The sequence below is a fragment of the Oncorhynchus tshawytscha genome, linkage group LG23, assembly GCF_018296145.1.
Source record: "Oncorhynchus tshawytscha isolate Ot180627B linkage group LG23, Otsh_v2.0, whole genome shotgun sequence".
In the NCBI taxonomy this organism is placed as follows: domain Eukaryota; kingdom Metazoa; phylum Chordata; class Actinopteri; order Salmoniformes; family Salmonidae; genus Oncorhynchus; species Oncorhynchus tshawytscha.
In genome coordinates, this window is record NC_056451.1 from 11187838 (window position 1) to 11206863 (window position 19026).

General features: G+C 41.9%; 1 protein-coding gene across 8 annotated transcripts in view; it reads left to right on the forward strand.

The window, feature by feature from the left end:
• The window catches only part of syngap1b (synaptic Ras GTPase activating protein 1b), a 111656-nt gene that overhangs the window by 33496 nt on the left and 59134 nt on the right, over positions 1-19026 (forward strand). For all 8 annotated transcript variants that reach the window (XM_024385882.2, XM_024385886.2, XM_042304588.1 and 5 more), the window contains exon 3: positions 862-967. In XM_024385882.2, coding sequence (XP_024241650.1) covers positions 862-967 — 106 coding nt within the window. The remainder of the gene's footprint in view (positions 1-861; positions 968-19026) is intronic.

The following is a 19026-nucleotide window of genomic DNA, read 5'->3' on the forward strand; positions in this document are numbered from 1 at the left end:
TGAAGCATGCGTGTTTAGTGAGTCTGTCAGATAAGATGCAGTAGGGATGACCAGGGATGTTCTCTTGATAAGTGTGTGAATGGACCCTTTTCCTGTTTTGCTAAGCATTGAAAATGTAACGAGTACTTTTGGGTGTCAGGGAAAATTTATGGAGTAAAAAGTACATCATTATCTTTAGGAATATAGTGAAGTAAAAGTAGTCCAAAATATAAATAGTAAAGTAAGTAGGGATACCCCAAAAATGACTTAAGTTGTACGCACACACACACAAATCAGTACCATGGATAGCCACATCATATTTAACTTACGTTGACTGGACTCAATTGTTTTTGGTATCTTTTAGTTTTCACTGTATTAAACTAACCATTAGCATAGGTGATTTGATTCTGTTGAAATTTAGAAGTAACTCACCGTGGTTCTAAATCAATGGTTGTTTAGTAGTCCAAAAATGTCAGTAACATTAACTTGCTTGACCATGCTGTAGGTCATGTAACTGTTTGTTACATGCAATATGCTTTGTGGACTTCACTGGACAGATGTTGCTCTCCGTTTCTTTGATGAAACAAAGATGTGGTTGAATTTATTCTGCCACTGTGTCTTCTTATTGTTTCAGCCTTAGGGCTATAAATCAGTGTCAAGGTATAGGAACTAACAGGTTATAGAGCAAGCAATGTAATTATCACAACACCTAGGTAATAAGGATTTTTTTTCTGGTTTGGCTTCTCCAGAAATTTTACCCACGCATTGCCACTGCTCAGTGATAGACATTTCAAGATACTATCCATTATGATCTTCTGAAAATATAGCTTAATGCATTATGCGTGTGTGTTGACCTGACCTTGTCTCTCTGTGCATATGCAGGTACACCCTTTGTTGATGCGCGAGCGTCGCTCCGAGTTGCACAGGAACAAGCTGCTGCGGAGGACAGTCAGCGTTCCTGTTGAGGGGAGGCACCATCCAGAGATGGGTAAGTTGGCCATGGGCCCTTCTATCTCTCTGAATTATTTTTGACCATAGAAATACAGTCAATAGCTTGGAACCTCTGACCATAAAGCACAAATGTAATGTTTTACTTCCTGCTTTTACTTCCTGCTTTACTCTTATGGGGACCCTCGCAATAGCTGCCAGTCCACTGATTATGGCGTCATTGACTTGAATAGGAGGCCCGTTCTACTCACTCTAGTTCTGTGTTTCTGACTCTACCTGTCATGGGCTGCTCTCACCTTTCTCTGCTTTTCTACTTCTGATATTTTGTGATTATGTCTTTCTTACTTCCTCTCTGACTCATTGTCTCTGCCTGCCTCTTTGCCTTACTCCATCTCTCTCACTCTGCCTCATGTTTGTCTCAGCATTGATACACTCCCATCGTCCACATAGGGCGACTCTCCCCACAACAGTCTTGTGGGGATACTGCAATAGGCCACTCACTCCATATTTGACATGAACCTGTTCCGGTCTGACACAGCAATACTCTCCCATAATGGCACAGGCTACACAGGCCTACTGACTCCAGAAGAGTGATGCTCATCCCACTCTAAGCATATCTATGATATAGCATGTTATCAAATAGCCTTCCATTGAGAACCATATGCAGTGAGAGCCCATCCAGCCTCAGGAGATGCCCATACTGAATGGGATCGAAGACCCCCCAGGCATCCCATTAATGAGCTGATTAACAGAAACCTGCCATGCTGTCATCAGAATTCCACATTTACGGAGTCAGTGTCAAGGGAAATGCTTGCGACACAGTGACCCATTTCAGAAAGACTGTGACCTACTGCATAACTTGGAACTGAGATAACGTGAGATCATCATTGGGATAATCCTAAAGTGAGAGTAGATTGGATGCAAGCAAGTGAGTAAATTGCATACACGTGGATTGGATGGGATACACTGCCGGTCAAAAATGTTAGAACACCTACTTTTTCTTCATTTTTACTATGTTCTACACTGTAGAATAATAGTGAAGACATCAAAGCTATGAAATAACACATATGGAATCATATAGTAACCAAAAAAGTGTAAAATATAAAAAGTATAAAATATATTTGAGATTCTTCAAATAGCCACCCTTTGTCTTTTTATTAAATCTTTATTTAACCAGGCAAGTCAGTTAAGAACACATTCTTATTTTCAATGACAGCCTGGGAACAGTGGGTTAACTGCCTGTTCAGGGGAAGAACAACAGATTTGTACCTTGTCAGCTCGGGGGTTTGAACTCACAACCTTCCGGTTACTAGTTCAACGCTCTAACCACTAGGCTACCCTGCCGCCCTTGATGACAGCTTAGCACACTCTTGGCATTCTCTCAACCAGCTTCACTTGGAGTTCCCCCATATGCTGAGCACTTGTTGGCTGCTTTTCCTTCACACTGCGGTCCGACTCGTCCCAAACCATATCAATTGGGTTGAGGTTGGGAGATTGTGGAGACCTGATCATCTGATGCAGCACTCCATCACTCTCCTTCTTGGTCAAATAGCCTTTAGGAGGTGTGTTGGGTCATAGTCCTGTTGAAAAACAGATGATAGTCCCACTAAGCCCAAACCAGATGGGATGGCATATCGCTGCAGAATGCTGTGATAGCCATGCTGGTTAAGTGTGCCTTGAATTCTAAATAAATCACAGACTGTGAACCCAGCAAAGCACCCCCACACCATAATACCTCCTCCTCCATGCTTTACGGTGGGAAATACACATGCAGAGATCATCCGTTCATCCACACAGTGTCTCACAAAGACACGGCGGTTGGAACCAAAAATCTCAAATTTGGACTCCAGACCAAAGGGCACATTTCCAACGGTCTAATGTGTTTCTTGGCCCAAGCAAGTCTCTTCTTATTATTGGTGTCCTTTAGTAGTGGTTTCTTTGCAGCAATTTGACTATGAAGGCCTGATTCACACAGTCTCCTCTGAACAGTTGATGTTGAGATGTGTCTGTTACTTGAACTCTGTGAAGCATTTATTTGGGCTGCAATTTCTGAGGCTCGTAAGAGCCAGTTTCATCATAGTTTTTGATGGTTTGTGTGACTTCACTTGAAGATGTTCTTGAAATTTTCAGCATTGACTGAAAGTAATGATGGACTGTCATTTCTCTTTCCTTATTTGAGCTGCTCTTCCCATAATAGGGATTTGGTCATTTACCAAATAGGCCTATCTTCTGTACACCCCCCTCCCCCACCCACCTTGTCACAACACGACTGATTGGCCAAACACATTAAGAAGGAAATAAATTCCACAAATGTACTTTTAAGAAGGCACACCTGTTAATTGAAATGCATTCCAGGTGACTAACTCATGAAACTGGTTGAGAGAATGCCAAGAGTGTGCAAAGCTGTCATCAAGGCAAAGGGTGGCTATTTGAATAATCTCAAATATAAAATATATTTTGATTTGTTTAACACGTTTTTGGTTACTACATGATTCCATATGTGTTATTTCATAGTTTTGATGTCTTCACTATAATTCTACAATGTAGAAACTAGTAAAAAGAAAAACCCTTGAATGAGTAGGTGTTCTAAAACATTTGACCGGTACAAAAAAAATCTTCGAAAATCCAATTTTGACAAGACTTCAAAAAAGAAAAATAGGACACAAAGGCATGGAATCAAAATGACAGGCTAAACTGTCCAATTATACACAATATCGAGATAGCAAACAATGCTCTACGGGGGATGAGGTCAAATAGACCCTCCGATGTTGTCCTCTACTCACTTAAGTGCTTCATTCCAGGGACACATACAGTAAAAGTAATAGATTACTCTTGTATCATAACAAAAAAACAAGCTTGAATTTGTATCCATCTTGGTATGCTTCCAATGTGTTTATGTACTGTATCTATACTTCAAACGTGAATTTTAATTTATCATCGTTTTGATAAATGAAGACACTTGACAACAATCCCAGCTGGGTCCTGATGTAATGACCATCTCTGATGAAGACATTTGGCTCTGCATCTATGATTAGGGACACATACGATACTTCAGTATGCTCTTTGGATTGGATAAGGAAAGTTACTCAGACGCAATTAGTCTACTTCCCCATCCACTTCCTTGTATTGCACCTTGAAAGCACGGAAACAGTTAAAGTTGGAGCAATCAACATGCAATTAAGGCATTCATCTTGGTAGATAATTGCAGTGTGCTGTAAATGTTTTATGCAAATATCTATTGTAATTAGAACTTCAACCTAAACCCTATCCACAGAACTTCTGCCTGCAGCCACACAGACCAACCCAAAATGTTTGCTCTGTGCGGAGCTGTCCAAGGTACTGAAACAGCTCTAATCTTTGGTGGATTCTAGAGGAAAGGAAGAAAAAAAATGAATAGGGAGACAGACTGTGTGGGGCGGTAGTGCCAATAGTGGAGTATAAGGAATCTGGCTTGAATAGCAGTTGCTGCATTATGGTGGAGGTACTCTATTTATACAATGTTAAATGGTTGCAATTGCAGTAGCATGCATAATGGAAACTATATGCACTATAGAGTAAAAAGTGGTTTTATGTTGTGTACTGCTGCAAAATGTCACGTTTCTGAGCCATTCAGCCATAAAGAGAAGTTATTGAAACTAGCTGGGGTTGTCTCTGTACTGTAGCATGTTTCTGTATTTACTGGCAGAGTATGTTCCATTTGTGTTAACTTGTCATTTCAAACAGCTCAAAGATCAGGTCTGACCTACCACAAAACCCCTGTTTACCATATCAGATGTTAACCAAGTGAAACTCAGGCTGTTTCAAGCAGGCCACCCTGTGCCCAAGGAAGCGAAGGTAACCTGCCTAAATGATTACCGCCCTGCAGCACTCATGTCGGTAGCCATGAAGTGCTTTGAAAGGCTGGTCGTGGCTCACATCAACAGCATCCTCCCGGATGCCCTAGACCCACTCCAATTCGCATACCGCCCCAACAGATCCACAGATGACGCAATCTCAATTGCACTCCACACTGCCCTTTCCCATCTGGACAAAAGGAACACCTATGTGAGAATGCTGTTCATTGACTACAGCTCAGCATTCAACACCATAGTGCCCACAAAGCTCACTAAACTAAGGACCCTAAATACCTCTCTCTGCAACTAGATCCTGGACTTCCTGATGGGCCACCCCCAGGTGGTAAGGGTAGGCAACAACACGACTGCCATGCTGGTCCTCAACACCTGGGCCCCTCAGGGGTGTGTACTTAGTCCCCTCCTGTACTCCCTGTTCACCCACGACTGCGTGGCCAAACACAACTCCAACACCATCATTAAGTTTGCTGATGAAACAGCAGTGGTAGACATGATCATGACAATGAGGGAGCAGGTCAGAGAACTGGCAGTGTGGTGCCAGGACAACAACCTCTCCCTCAATGTGAGCAAGACAAAGGAGCTGATCGTGGACTACAGCAAAGAGTTTCAAGTTCCTTGGTGTCCACATCACCAATGAACTATCAGGTTCCAAACACACCAAGACAGTCATGAAGAGGGCACGACAACACTTTTTCCCCCTCAGGAGACTGAAAATATTTGCCATGGGTTCCCAGATCCTCAAAAATGTATACAGCTGCACCATCGAGAGCATCCTGACCGGTTTGCCGTAAGCTCTGCAGAGGGTAGTGCGTACAGCCCAGTACATCACTCGGGCCAAGCTTCCTGCCATCCAGAACCCATATACTGTAATAGGCAATGTCAGAGGAAGGCCCATAAAATTGTCAGACTCCAGTCACCCAAGTCATAGACTGTTTTCTCTGCTACCGCACGGCAATTTCATTGTAAGGTCTACACTTGTTGTATTCGGCGCTTGTGACAAATAAAGTTTGATTTGATAGAGCAAGGTCAGCAAAAGGGACTTGATTATGTAATATAATGAGAGAAATAATCCTTTTAAATCTTTATTGGTATTGAAGTGCATGCTCCTGATTCTATTGGGTCTCTTGCAATAACGTTCATTCAAAGAGTACATTCTGTGCCAACAGAAGGAAAATATATTGTTTCCTCTCTCTCTTATTAACCTCCTCAAAATTGGATGTGATTATCTGCATTAATGAAGTTGGCCTTCGATGTTATGTGTTACATTTTGAAATGGACTTTCACCACGGCTGCTCAGGGATTGAGAGGAACCCATGTTATGTGAATGAATTAACCTCAGGCTAAATCACAAACATAATGTAGCTAGCTAACTGCTTATCTGATTGATAGCCTTTGGCTGCATGGAAATTCAATGTAAAAAACACAACGTGTTGTTCGTATTTTCCTCCATTATAAACTTGTGTTTTCTGTCTACTGGAACAACATTGGCATATTGATATTTTATTTATAGGAGTTGTTCCACATCCCATCTTAAAGGTACAACACTAGCGTGTATAACTGAACTAATTTCTCCTCCATTAACTGTAAGGAAATGAATAATAATAAACAGTATAAATTATGGATTTCCCCCAGCCTTTTAACTCATTAAAACAACATGCAATGTCTTTGAGGTTCCACCAGGGACAAAACAACTGTCAAGTTAAGAGTGGAACTCAGAAGTGATTCATGTTTGCAGCATACTCCAGCAGCCACCGCTAACCTGCCAACCCATCAACAACCTCAGTACAGTTACCATGCATGTCCGTAGTTTGTATATATTAGACTAGTGAGTCTGTTACTCAGATATATCTTTGTTTTGAGCAATTCAGCTTCCGTTGACACCAAAAATCTACTGCAACATTACGCAATATGATCCCATTAGCCAACCCCAATTATGCTATTCTCTGTTTGCTACCACATGGGAATACCAAAGGACACTTCAATATGTTTTAATTGCAGCAGGAAGCATACATAGTACTGTAGCAGTATCAACAACAGTATTGTTTGTTTTAGTGAGACTATTAGTACTATATAAAGTTAACAGTGCAGGATGACAGGTAGCCTGTGAGTCTGTCACTGAGGGAACTGCAAATCCACCCCCAAAGCGGCCGCTTGTCTTTGGAGAGATTTGCTGAGTCATCTTGCTGTCTTAATGTTGGAACTCCGAATGAATACAAATGGAGCTCTACTGTAGCTGTGTTTAACGGTTCGTGGACATGAGCAGGGGAACATTCACTGGGGAAAGGGGCAGAGAGAGAGAGAGAGAGAGAGAGATGGTTCATGGACATGAGGGGAACATTCACTGGGGAAAGGGGCAGAGAGAGAGAGAGAGAGAGAGAGATGGTTCATGGACATGAGCAGGGGAACATTCACTGGGGAAAGGGGCAGAGAGAGAGAGAGAGAGAGAGAGATGGTTCATGGACATGAGCAGGGGAACATTCACTGGGAAAAGGGGCAGAAAGAGAGAGAGAGGAGAGAGAGAGAGAGAGAGAGAGAGAGAGAGAGAGAGATGCTTCATGGAATTGTATGCCCACTAAGCTAGAATCAATACTGTTTTCTGGCAACATTTTACATCACAGTTCCCACAATTCTTTTGAAATGATGTAAAGCCACTTCATGTGGAACAAGTAGTCAAATTATATTTCACTTAAAGGGAAGATTGTAGAATTAAGTTTCTTTTAAAACATTCTGATTTGTTTTATACCGTATCACTTTACATTTGCATTTTGGGAGAAATGTATATTTGAACCGAATTTGACCGAAGTCAGGTCGGAAAAGCATTCGGAAATGTGACATGAAGAGGAGCACTACAGGAGTAGGAGTGAAACCACTACCCACATAAGACGGTGAATACCCACATCAGGCCTACTTTTGTTAAAAATATATATTTTGGCAGTCTGAATAAAGTCAATTTATCATCTGACCATATCCTGTGATTTTTTTTACTCTTATTCAGCTCATAAAATAAATAAACACTAATACAGCTCGCTGGCCTTTTGCATAGCCCCTTTTCCACCCCTGGCTTACCCCTACTAGCTAACCACTAGCAGTCTTGAAACACATCACTTATTAGCAGTTCAGCACATCAGCATTTCTCGCTGATACACAAAATCTGCTACACAAAATCAAGATAAACCTTAACCATCATAATAGACATTGAACTATACCCGAACTGGCAAAGACTCTGTTTTTGGCCGATTGTAGCTATAGCTAATGACATGCTAACCTGAGTGCTACAACTAGCAGCAGTAAACCCAGGTATAATGGCTAAAACAAACATTGACTACCATGATATCCTGCAAAAAAGATCAGGCAGTTCAGTGTGTACTGCCCCCACCACCGTAATGTTTTTTTGGTATGGGAGTTTCCGATAAATCTAATTCAAATTGCGAAAATATGTGTATAAGTATATAACATTTTTTTTAATAAACTTTTGTATAAGATGGAATATCAATCTACATTGTTAGATTTGTGGAAATATATTGTGCAACCTTCTCTTCAATAAGCGTAACAACCAGCAGAGAAGAGAGTGCCACTACACAGTAAATATGTATTCCTTGGGGCTGTATATTATTGAAAAATTAGGCAAATGTGATTTAAATATAACGTTTTTAAAATCAACAGGTACCAGAGGTACCAGAAATGACATGTTAAGAAATGGAGTGAAGCACCATTGAAAATACCATGCCTAAATTAGAAAATAGCTTTTTATTGCAGAGCAGCTATGTAAATGTCGACATTATGTAAGTGCTCACATATCCTGTGATACATCCTGAGGATGAAATAGAGCAATAACAATAATAACAGCAGTAGCAACACAGCTCCTGGTTTGACTGGCAGTTGTCCATGGATCTCTTGTGTAGGCTGGTTTCCCTTCCTCAGCCCTGAGTGTGTAAGTCAGCTTTCATACATTGGTTGGCTGTAGTCTTAAAATACTTCCCTCTGCAAAATATCTCTCTGCACTGAGACTATGGTCAGGGATTTACTGCAACTTTCTTCAACTTCAATCAAACTCAGTCTCAAGTAGCCACCTGTCCCTTTAAATAGCTGGGCATAGGCACACATTGCAGCAAATACACAAGTATTCAGACCCTTTGCTATCAGACTCAAAATTGAGCTCAGGTGCATCCTGTTTCCATTGATCATCCTTGAGATGTTTCTACAACTTGATTGGAGACCACCTGTGGTAAATTCAATTGATTGGACATGATTTGGAAAGGCACACACCCGTCTATATAAGGTCCCACAGTTCACAGTGCATGTCAGAGCAAAAATCAAGCCATGAGGTTGAAGGAATTGTCCGTAGACCTCCGAGACAGAATTGAGTCGATGCACAGATCTGGGGAAGGGTACCAAAACATTTCTGCAGCATTGAAGGTCCCCAAGAACACAGTGACCTCCATCATTCTTAAAAGTTTGGAACTACCAAGACTCTTCCTAGAGCTGGCCGCCCGGCCAAACTGAGCAATCGGGGGAGAAGTGCCTTGGTCAGGGAGGTGACCAAGAACCCGATTGTCAATCTGACAGAGCTCTGGAGTTCCTCTGTGGAGATGGGAGAACCTTCCAGAAGGACAACCATCTCTGCAGCACTCCACAAATCAGGCTTTTATGGTAGAGTGGCAAGACAGAAGCCCCTCCTCTGTAAAAGGCACATGACAGCCTGCTTGGAGTTTGCCAAAAGGCACCTAACATGCTGACCAGACCGGTCACGTCGCGTGCACGAGCGTCGCAAAATAAATGTAGAAATCCATGTTATTCAATTATTACACCCACACTGCTCGCACGTGCCAACGAGCGTCTGCGATGCCAAGGGCTAAAATAGAACTAATTTCTATTTCTGACGCAGATCGCGCTGAAAGTCCTGCCTCTCCCATCTCCTCATTGGTTTATAGAAACAGGTTCCCATGTGCCATCTCCTCATTGGTTATACCCACATGGGTGATTGAAAGATGAACTGTTTTGCCAGTAGTCGTGGTAACACTATGAAAGTTTAGATGCCAATCACCATATAAGTTCAAAGATGAAAAAGCCTGGAAGGAGGAGAGATGACTACAAACTATTCGGTTGGCCATTTTATGTGTGGATTAATTGGCGGAGTAGAGGAGCATGTGCATTTCATGTAAAATAACAACTCAATGTTCATATCCCAGGACAAATTAGCTAGCAACAGCAAGCTAGCTAAATAGGACAAATTAGCTAGCAAGTGCAAGCTAACTAGCTAAATTGCCATACATGTTTAATGGTTTTCGACCTGTCCCCAAATTTAGCTAATTTGTTCAGAGTTTGTTTTGATATTTCAACCTGCGTGTCGTGATCGCGTTTGTGTATGGGGACAAAATACATTTATACACGATAGTGCACGATGGCGAAAGCGCGCAGCTGGTTTGGGTTCCGTGTAAAGACTCTCAGACCATGATCTCAGAAAAAGTCAAGGGGTCTGAATACTTTCCGAAAGTACTGTATAGACCAAGGTCGAGGTCAAATTGCGTGGGTCAAATTGCGGGTCAAATTGACCCAGAACATCATGGATGTCACTATTCCGGTAGCCGGTCTAATTTAATTGTAAAACATGTAATTATGGGGTCTACCGAGTGGCACAGAATTCTAAGGCACTGCATTGCAGTGCTAGAAGCGTTACTACATACCCGGGTTCATTTCCGGGCTGTGCCACAACTGGCCGGGAGTCCCATAGGACGGCGCACAATTGGCCCAGCGTCGCCCGGGTTAGGGGAGGGTTTTACTTGGCTCATAGTTCTCAAGCGACTCCTTGTGACTTTTTAAAATGATCCTACAGAGTCACAAGCAGGTAAGACGTGTTGATTCTGCAGTTTCCAAATTACTCTTAAAAATGACCCGTTGAGCTGTTTTTCAAAATACAACTTTTTGGCAGAATTACTGTAATTACTGTCAACACTCAAAGCACTTATATTTAAGCTCAAAATATGCCACTCTGTTTTTTTAATGCATTTTCTTAAATTCATAATGTTCCTTAAGACCTCAAGGGGACCATGACACAACATCCCAAGAACATTTAAAAAATGTCTTTGGGGTTGTCCCCGGGTCCAACCAGGAACTACACAAATCCTCCAGGGGACCATGACACAACATACTAAGAACGTTCATTGGAACCTTCAGGGGTCAAACCTGGTACTATAAAAAGGCCCCCCAGAGAACGTTCCATTGGGACCATTGCACAATGTCCTAATGAAAGTCATGCGAACGTCCGAGAAAGGTCCTGACATGGTCTTCAGTTACGTCCTGGGAACGTACAAGGAACTAGACGGAAGTAACCCAAATCATTTTTATTTGGGACCATTACACAACGTTCTAAGAAAGTCAATGGGATAACATCACACTGAGACCATTTCGGGACCTAATGGGAATGCCGCCAAATGTCCTCAGGTCATCTCCTGTTTACTGGGATATAGACTAGAAGGTCACCAACCTTTTCTTTGTTGAGATCACGTTCTGAGTCAAAATGCAAGCTGAGTGCAATTGTCTGCTGGGCTATAAAGGAGATCAAGTGCGCCTACAATGTAGCCTTTTGTGTGATGTCAGTTAAATTATCTGTAGCCTATAGGGCCAGTGAATGGGAAAATAAGTACAGGGCAAAGTTATATTTACAATGAAATTAACTTCCTAAAAATGATAGGCTATTTACATTGACTGGGAAAAAATGTGGCTATTTTCATATACAGTAAGAGAGGTCTGATTTTTTTCCATGTACTGTAGGCCCTCAAGCTAGGTCAGTGGCGAGTCTCGAGCTAGGTCAGTGGCGAGTCTCAAGCTAGGTCAGTGGCAACCCGTCATTCAGGGCAGGTGGGGCAGAGCCTGTTTTGAGACCCACCTGTTTAGTTAAAAAGAAAAATATTATTTTTTTGCCTGTTTTGCTTGTTATTCTGGCATTAATGTGTCACATATCAGTTTGCAAACAATGTAAAACAAAAATGTATTGAGTTGATAAAGCTGCATGCAGACATGGTCTCTCTTTTGCTTTCTTGAGTAAGGCAGCTCCAAAATGCAAGTGTTTCAGCCAAGCTCAGTGCTTTCTGTGGAGGGGCAGCCAGCAGAAAATACAGAGCATAGGGTTTGTTAATCTTCTTATGTTGCTCCGTGATTGGCTCAGTGTTCTGTCACTCATGGGGACACTACGTCATCTCAAAATCTACAGGAAGAGCTAGAAAGTTCAAACCCCCTTAGGTGCTGCCATAGATTTACATTAGAAGTGCCCATCCAAGAAGGCTCAAGGTCGTTGGCCACAGATAAAATTACATCAAACCACATTATATCTACCGTAGCTTTGATTGGACTGATCATGTCAACATCATACTTTCAAAATCTAAACTAGCAAATTAGGGAAAACAGTCATTATCATGAATCACATCAACAATCTACTGGCAAATCCTTTTCAATCCTTGTCATATGAAGAGAAATGATAGATAAAATGTATCGGTGCTCATCGGCCATTGGACATAAACATTACACAACAACAATGAGTGGTTTGGAAGGAATCAGTGGCTAACTGCAAGCATTGCAAAGCAATCACAATTTTGCTTCCCCTGCCTGCTATTCGGTGGAGAGGGTGTGTGGTCCAAGTCTGGGTTTAAGGGTCTCTTTTCCAAGCTTAAAAGGATAAACATTCACACGCAACACCATGGGCCAGAAAAGGTTGAATACATTAGCCATGCTGTCAATCCAGCATGACTTCTGCCACATTCAAAACAACTAGAAAAGCAGAACTGGGAAATCTCAGACTTCAGTGTGTTCTTGACAACTGGGAACTCTGAGAAAACGAGCTCCGACTGGGAAAATACGTTTTGAACGGTCATCCAATACGAAATTCCAAGTCGGGAACTCAGGCCTCTTTGTAGAGCTCTGACCTGAAGATGTCATGATTCGATCTGTTTTTTTCCCGAGTTCCCAGTTGTCCTGAAAGCACCATAAATCTAGAGAATGAAAGACTTTGATGACAAAGTTTCATGGCAAAATTTGCCCACAATAAGGACCGCTGCGCCACCTTCCTGTTCAAGTGAGCACAACACAATGGTGAGTCCTAGAATGTCTTGTATGCTGCTGCATAAATGATGTAATATGCAAGGGAGATACAGTGGGGCAAAAAAGTATTTAGTCAGCCACCAATTGTTCAAGTTCTCCCACTTAAAAAGATGAGATAGGCCTGTCATTTTCATCATAGGTACACTTCAACTATAACAGACAAAATGAAAAGGAAAAAAATCCCCGAAAATCACATTGTAGGATTTTTAATGAATTTATTTTCAAATTATGGTGGAAAATAAGTATTTGGTCAATAACAAAAGTTTATCTCAATACTTTGTTAAATACCCTTTGTTGGCAATGACAAAGGTCAAACGTTTTCTGTAAGTCTTCACAAGGTTTTCACACACTGTTGCTGGTATTTTGGCCCATTCCTCCATGCAGATCTCCTCTAGAGCAGTGATGTTTTGGGGCTGTTGCTGGGCAACACGGACTTTCAACTCCCTCCAAAGATTTTCTATGGGGTTGAGATCTGGAGACTGGCTAGGTCACTCCAGGACCTTGAAATGCTTCTTACGAAGCCACTCCTTCGTTTCCCGGGTGGTGTGTTTGGGATCATTGTCATGCTGAAAGACCCAGCCACGTTTCATCTTCAATGCCCTTGCTGATGGAAGGAGTGTCACACCCTGACCATAGTTTGCTTTGTATGTTTCTATGTTTTGTTGGTCAGGGTGTGATCTGAGTGGGCATTCTATGTTGGATGTCTAGTTTGTCTGTTTCTGTGTTTGGGCCTGATATGGTTCTCAATCAGAGGCAGGTGTTAGTCATTGTCTCTGATTGGGAACCATATTTAGGTAGCCTGTTTTGTGTTGGGTTTTCTATGTTGATTGCTTGTGTCAGCACACTTCTCATTAGCGTCACGGTCATTATTTCGTTTATTGTTTTTGTATAGTGTGTGTCAGTGTTCAGTGTTTTCTTTATTAAATTTCATCATGAACACATACCACGCCGCATTTTGGTCCTCCGATCCTTCTCGCCTCTCCTCTTCAGATGAAGAGGAGGACGCCCGTGACAAGGAGGTTTTCACTCAAAATCTCACGATATATGGCCCCATTCATTCTTTCCTTTACACGGATCAGTCGTCCTGGTCCCTTTGCAGAAAAACAGCCCCAAAGCATGATGTTTCCACCCCCATGCTTCACAGTAGGTATGGTGTTCTTTGGATGCAACTCAGCATTCTTTGTCCTCCAAACACGACGAGTTGAGTTTTTACCAAAAAGTTATATTTTGGTTTCATCTGACCATATGACATTCTCCCAATCTTCTGGATAATCCAAATGCTCTCTAGCAGACTTCAGACGGGCCTGGACATGTACTGGCTTAAGCAGGGGGACACATCTGGCACTGCAGGATTTGAGTCCCTGGCGGCGTAGTTTGTTACTGATAGTAGACTTTGTTATTTTGGTCCCAACTCTCTGCAGGTCATTCACTAGGTCCCCCCGTGTGGTTCTGGGATTTTTGCTCACCGTTCTTGTGATCATTTTGACACCACGGGGTGAGATCTTGCATGGAGCCCCAGATCGAGGGAGATTATCAGTGGTCTTGTATGTCTTCCATTTCCTAATAATTGCTCCCACAGTTGATTTCTTCAAACCAAGCTGCTTACCTATTGCAGATGTAGTCTTCCCAGCCTGGTGCAGGTCTACAATTTTGTTTCTGGTGTCCTTTGACAGCTCTTTGGTCTTGGCCATAGTGGAGTTTGGAGTGTGACTGTTTGAGGTTGTGGACAGGTGTCTTTTATACTGATAACAAGTTCAAACAGGTGCCATTAATACAGGTAACGAGTGGAGGACAGAGGAGCCTCTTAAAGAAGAAGTTACAGGTCTGTGAGAGCCAGATATCTTGCGTGTTTGTAGGTGACCAAATACTTATTTTCCACCATCATTTGCAAATAAATTCATTAAAAATCCTACAATGTGATTTTCTGGATTTTTTTTCTCATTTTGTCTGTCATTGTTGAAGTGTACCTATGATGAAAATTACAGGCCTCTCTCATCTTTTTAAGTGGGAGAACTTGCACAATTGGTGGCTGACTAAATACTTTTTTGCCCCACTGTATCTATACTGCAGCTAAGAAAGTAATAGTAAGTGTATGTTGTGTAGTAAACTGTTAGAAACCCATGTGCATCACCTTAATAATTTGGTCCCTTTCCCCCTCATAACTTAGCCTACTGTTCTGACTTTGTGGTGCACATGTAGCCTATATGATGACATTTCATCATCAAATATTGTAAGAGCTTTCATTGTCTGCTTATACAGTATGCCCCCTTTATTTATCATTTGGTTCTGACTTGGTGTAGAGGGAGAATACTGTAAGAATGGACCATGTTCTGAATTCTGTCGCTGTACATTTCAAAAGTTATATTGACAACGTCCATCTTAGATGGCTTAATCATGTCTTAATCAAAATTACGAATTGCCGCTTATTCGCTCATCGTTCCCTTATGCTATGGCTTGTACATCTAAATTGTCAGTAGAAACCACATTTCTTTAAGCAAGTCAGCCATATCCCAGCTATGTTTTTTTAAAAGGCAGTAAATGAGGTTGAATTAATTGTTTTTCGCTGTATGCTCGTCGAAGCTGCTGTAGACATGGTGATCTAAGCCAGGGGTTCTCAAAAATAATATACCATGTAATATTATGAATCTACAATGTATGTTCTTAACCCTGGGCAACATAGGCCTGGTAGGTTTACAGGAGTATTGGTATCCACAATAAGCCTATTCTCCACTAATTGTATTCTCCCCCACAATAAAAAATTAAAAAACAACAACATAAATGCACTGTAATTTAAGCTTTAAAACTGCCCCATTTTCTCTCTGCCTCATTAACAAATGTGTAGAATTGCAGGAAAGGAGCTTTAAAGCTGCAAGGTGTTCTCTCCGATGCCAAGAGGCCTTTAAAACATTCCTTCCCAGGGCTCGAGACTTGGTTCGTCCAGCCATGCACGGCCAAAGTCATAGTAAAGCTCATTGTATGCTATTCTTATCTCACTGGAATTGTGTTCTGACTATGGAATAGCCTGCAGACAAAACATAAACTTGAGACTCTTGTCCCCCTGTTGCCCAATTTGTATTTTTGTATTGCTTGTAACTGTTTCGGGTAATGCAAGTTATTGTGCTGTTAGTAGAATAACCTATGTGTAAATGTAATCTGTTGCTGTATTTTTTTGTGTTATCTGTGATTGTTTTGTTTGTCTTGTCTCGTTTCTTAATCATTGTACCTAAACTGTATGTGTAAACATGTATATGCAGGGCCCAGCTGTAAAAGAGACCTTGGTCTCAGTCTGTGTTCCTTGTTGAAATAAAGGTATAATAATAATGAAGAGTTCCCTGATGAATTTGTTATCACAAAAGGTGTCCCCGGCCCCCAAAACCCCTGATCTAAGCTATCCAATTGGCCAACGGAATGCCTCCAGGTGCACCTGATTTAGCTCTCTTGGCCCTCTGCGTAGGCCGAGTTTGTATCTTCAGACAAATAAAATGGTTAAAAAGGGGAACACTTCGCCTACCCGGCACGCAGGGCAGATGAATCAAGTGCACCTATCGCATTATTGGCAAAAAGGCTACTACAAAAATATATATTTTTAAATTGCCAGCATGATTGTACCTTTCGTTTAAGCTGCTGTACCAAAAGAGTAGTTATTGCTGCATCCTCCACATAAATGTCATAATGGGTACTGGGTGGCTGTCTCACTGTCATTTGACCAAATGAGATCGATCGGGGCAGGCAGGCAGTTGCGGCCTTCTTCATTATCCCACATGAATCGTTCTGAAAACGACTGTTGAGTTCCATAAGTTGTCTGTCCAATATCTCATTCCATTATGCCTGTAAATCCAAGTTGCTCCTAACGGGGGCTGCATTCCCCACTGCATGGGTCCTGAGATCCTCAAAAGGTTCTACAGCTGCAACATCGAGAGCATCCTGACTGGTTGCATCACTGCCTGGTACGGCAATTGCTCGGCCTCCAACCGCAAGGCACTACAGAGGGTAGTGCGTATGTCCCAGGACATCACTGGGGCTAAGGTGCCTGCCATCCAGGACCTCTACACCAGGCGGTGTCAGAGGAAGGCCCTAGAAATGTGTCAAAGACCCTAGCCACCCCAGTCATAGACAGTTCTCTCTACTACCGCATGGCAAGCGGTACCGGAGTGCCAAGTCTAGGACAAAAAGGCTTCTCAACAGTTTTTACCCCCAAGCCATAAGACTCCTGAATAGGTAATCAAATGGCTACCCAGACTATTTGCATTGTGTGCCCCCACAACCCCTCTTTTACGCTGCTGCTACTCTCTGTTTATCATACAGTATATGCATATATGCATCACTTTAACTATACATTCATGTACATACTACCTCAATTGGGCCGACCAACGAGTTCTCCTGCATATTGGCTAACCAGGGTATCTGCATTGTGTCCCGCCACCCGCCAACCCCTCTTTTACACTACTGCTACTCTCTGTTCATCATATATGCATAGTCACTTTAACCATATCTATATGTACATACTACCTCAATCAGCCCGATTAACCAGTGTCTGTATGTAGCCTCGCTACTTTTATAGCCTCGCTACTGTATATAGCCTCGCTACTGTATGTAGCCTCGCTACTTTTATAGCCTCGCTACTGTATGTAGCCTCTTCTACTGTATGTAGCCTCGCTACTTTTATAGCCTCGCTACTGTATGTATCCTCGCTACTGTATATAGCCTCTTCTACTGTATGTAGCCTCGCTACTGTATGTAGCCTCGCTACTTTTATAGCCTCGCTACTGTTATTTTTCACTGTCTTTTTACTTTAGTTTTTATTTCTTTACGTACCTATTGTTCACCTAATACCTTATTTACACTATTGGTTAGAGCCTGTTGTATTCGGCGCACTTGACAAATAAACTTTGATTTGATTTGATGTAACATGCGAGTTGCCAAACTTTGCTGGCAGTTTTCTGTTTCGAGAACTGGTAGCTAACATCCCAATTGTGGATTCATCTGTAAACTTAAGGATTTTATCGAAATCACCACACACACAAACACACACACACACACACACACACACACACACACACACACACACACACACACACACACAATCACACACACACACACACACACCACACACACACACACACACACACACACACACAATCAACACCTCACCTTCTCCTGACATGAAATGTGTTCCAGAGCTTTAGTACAGCAGCATATTCTTATGGGAAATAAATGCCACCATTCAGTTGCTACTACACAGCAACCCCCCTGACCCTGACTCTCTCCTTTTGCATACAAATATATGCTTCTGCTATATTTCCTCTTTGTGCATCTCAAATAGGTGCATGCCAGTTGCTACAAATGGGTCAGCCAAGAATCCGTAGTTGTTACTGCCATACACAATTAAATGGATGGAGTTGAAATGGAGGGAGTTGAAGAAAGTGACCAAGCAAAGATAAAACAACCTTGGTCCTCACGTCATATACAAGAGCATTTATGCCAGTACATCCGTTTACACAAAAGAGGCAAAAATAGCTATTGACTGGAGAGTATTGCTGAGAAATATAAGGACAGTGCGGTGTGGTCTTCTTGAAGTCATAACGGATATTACATGTCGATATGATGGCCAACTTTCCTACATGTAGTACATATTGTATTAGAGCTTGCTCTAGCCCCTCTCTCTCTCTCTCTCTCTCTCTCTACCTCTCCATCTCTCTGTTTATCTCTCTCGCCCCCCTCTCTCTCTCTGTCTCTCTATGTCTGTTTATCTCTCTCTCTATCTCTCCATCTCTCTCTCTTCCCCCTCTCTCCCTATGTCTATGTCTCTATCTCTCCGCCCCTCTCTCAATTCAATTCAAGGGGCTTTATTGGCATGGGAAACATGTGTTAACATTGCCAAAGCAAGTGAGATAGATAATATACAAATGTAAAATAAACAATAGAAATCAACAGTAGACATTACACATACAGAAGTTTCAAAACAATTAAGACATTACAAATGTCATATTATGTATATATACAGTGTTGTAAAAGTACAAAAGGGAAAATAAATAAGCATAAATATGGGTTGTGTTTGTTCTTCACTGGTTGCCCTTTTCTTGTGTCTGTCTCTAACACATTTATCTCAATGCCCCTATAGGTATGTATTGTATATCTATTATATCTAACTCGG